General features: G+C 42.2%; 1 protein-coding gene across 1 annotated transcript in view; it reads left to right on the top strand.

Annotated features, from left to right (window-relative positions):
- SARC_08630 (hypothetical protein) overlaps positions 1–2383 on the top strand; it is a gene marked incomplete at its 5' end in the record, with an annotated part of 6491 nt that overhangs the window by 2634 nt on the left and 1474 nt on the right. The window contains 3 exons of the mRNA XM_014297379.1: positions 1116–1335; positions 1699–1834; positions 2050–2267. Of these exons, the coding sequence (XP_014152854.1) occupies positions 1116–1335; positions 1699–1834; positions 2050–2267 (574 nt within the window). The remainder of the gene's footprint in view (positions 1–1115; positions 1336–1698; positions 1835–2049; positions 2268–2383) is intronic.

Here is a 2383-nt window from a genome sequence, read left to right on the forward strand (position 1 = left end):
TGTTGTTATGTATTATATATATATATATATATATATATGTTTGTGTGTGTTTATCTATATATATATATATATAATGTGTATATATTCTTATATACATATTGTTATGTATCAATCTCTAATTTCGCTAAGCAGCTTTAAACAAGTGCAAGTTTTTATGTAATGTCGTTTCTTGAAACCGTATATAAGTGGCTGCTACTGAACACATGGGCGTGGGGACTATTGTATGTATAATAGGGAAGTTGTAGTTCGTGTAGGTGGTGTAGAGACGTAAATGAAAAGATGTCTGTTCATAATGGCGGTCTTCATATAATCGCTTTCTTGGAATGCAAGCACTTGTGAGGAGAGGAATCAGTTTTCAACTCAAAAGTGATTTGACTCCACAACGTACTTTAAGGTTATGTTCTCAGTTGTGTCTTCGGATACTCACTTATTTTTTTGATGTGTGAACGTTCTTATAGATTACATTCTATAGAACCTTGCATGCTCCACATATGCTAGTGTGTGAACGTTCTTATATATTAAATTCTATAGAACCTTGTATGCTCCACATATGCTATATCTTTGCGTGTCTACAAGATCTGGCACTTGCTTAACCAATTCTGTCACGTATGCTCACTTCTAGTACGCCGTGTGTGCCTTCGTATGCCCATGGCATGACATCAGTACAGTTTCTTTGCTGTGGAACGAGTTGTATAGTCCCGCTCGTTGTCAATTTTCATGACTCACTAGCTAGTGGTTAACTCTATTTATCAAGACGGGATGAGGCCTATAGCCTTCGTGGTTGTTCTGGACAGGTAGCCTCCTGCCTAAATAATGCCAACTTGCGGTTATAGTTATCTGTTGCCCCTGAGATTCATTCAACTGACTTTCTCCAGCGGCAATCGCTCTGTTCTCATTGGTGACTAAAACGAGAACAAAGTTGCTGGGTCTCGCACTTGCATCACCAACCCATCCATATACCATTACTTTCCCTACTCTGATACACTTCTAATATCCTTCGCTATCGTTCCATATTAAAAGTCTAAGTTCCATATCGTGCCATAACAAACGTCTATAAGTCTAAGTTCCATATCGTCCCATAATCGACGTCTATGCTATTTTATCATACCACTCAGGCGAGGACAATATCAGGCGTAGACCGAAATCCGAAGGCACTCCGAAGCTTGTAGGAGACGTCGAGAGACCACCAGCACTGGGAAGCAGGTATATGTCATTCGATAAGCTCACATCGAACGACAAGGAACATATGCGGCAACGCCTGGAGGACGATAGCAACAGTGATCCCGATGCAGACGGCAAACAGAGGCTGAGCAGGAATAATTCGCCCACCCTGGGGTATGTCTGAGCGGACTAGCGGAATTCATACGTGCAAGTGTTTATTGTATGTATGTTATTTATTTACCTTTGCATGGATTCCTATGGAGCGAGGGATGCTCAATCTACGCCTGTATAGGCTGAAAACTGGCGAAATCCCAGCATCATTGCAAATGTGGATTTGATTAAAACGCCATCACAGTTAATAGAAACCTTGGCCATGGGTCTGGTCAATTTTGTTTTGTGTTTTTTCGGGGAATGAACACTGGACCTTCTGATTTCTACCAATGGTTTGTGATGGTCAGCGAACTAACCACAACCGACTTCATATTAATACGAACCAATCCAATCCAATACAATACAATACCACACAACCCATTGCAGAGACGGGGACGTGTCCATTGCCGATATAGAAACCACGAATCATTCCATTGTGCGCAAGTGCGACCAAATTGCCAATTCGTTCGTGGTGGTCGTGTGGCTGGACAACTTTGACGATTACGTCTTCTTTCCGTTTAAGGTATGTTTCCGAACTCGCAGTAAAGGCCGTGCTACCTCTCGGAATACACGCCTTCCCTCTACCTAACATACATTTTCCAAGAGCATGTGTACACTGGGCGAGGCGGAATTGTATAGGACGCCTCACCGTCGTACGCTCTAGTGCCCCAACATGACAAATCAGTCCCATCGCTCAGCCTTCTCGAATATGCTCCACACGCTATATATCCCTCGCAGGATAATGAGAAGCTTCGCCTGTACGTACACCCATTGCCCTCTGGTCTATTCCGCATCAAAGTGGAGAGTGCGGTTCTGGAAGGTCCGTTGTTCGATGGAATGATTGTGAGTCGGTCAGTTCTGGGGCCTTTGATGAGGCAAACAGCACTCAATGCGCTAAGACGCAAAAGGTTAAATACAGAGAAAACTGGTAGTAGAAGAGAGGAAGATGTTGCCAGGTGTGCCTTTTGTTGTGGTTGCTTTTTGGAGAGATTGAAAAATAAAGGTATTTAGTATGCATATATATATATATATATATATATATATATATATGTGTGTGTGTGTGTGTGTGTGT

This window comes from Sphaeroforma arctica (assembly GCF_001186125.1).
Source record: "Sphaeroforma arctica JP610 unplaced genomic scaffold supercont1.794, whole genome shotgun sequence".
NCBI classification, from domain to species: Eukaryota; class Ichthyosporea; order Ichthyophonida; genus Sphaeroforma; species Sphaeroforma arctica.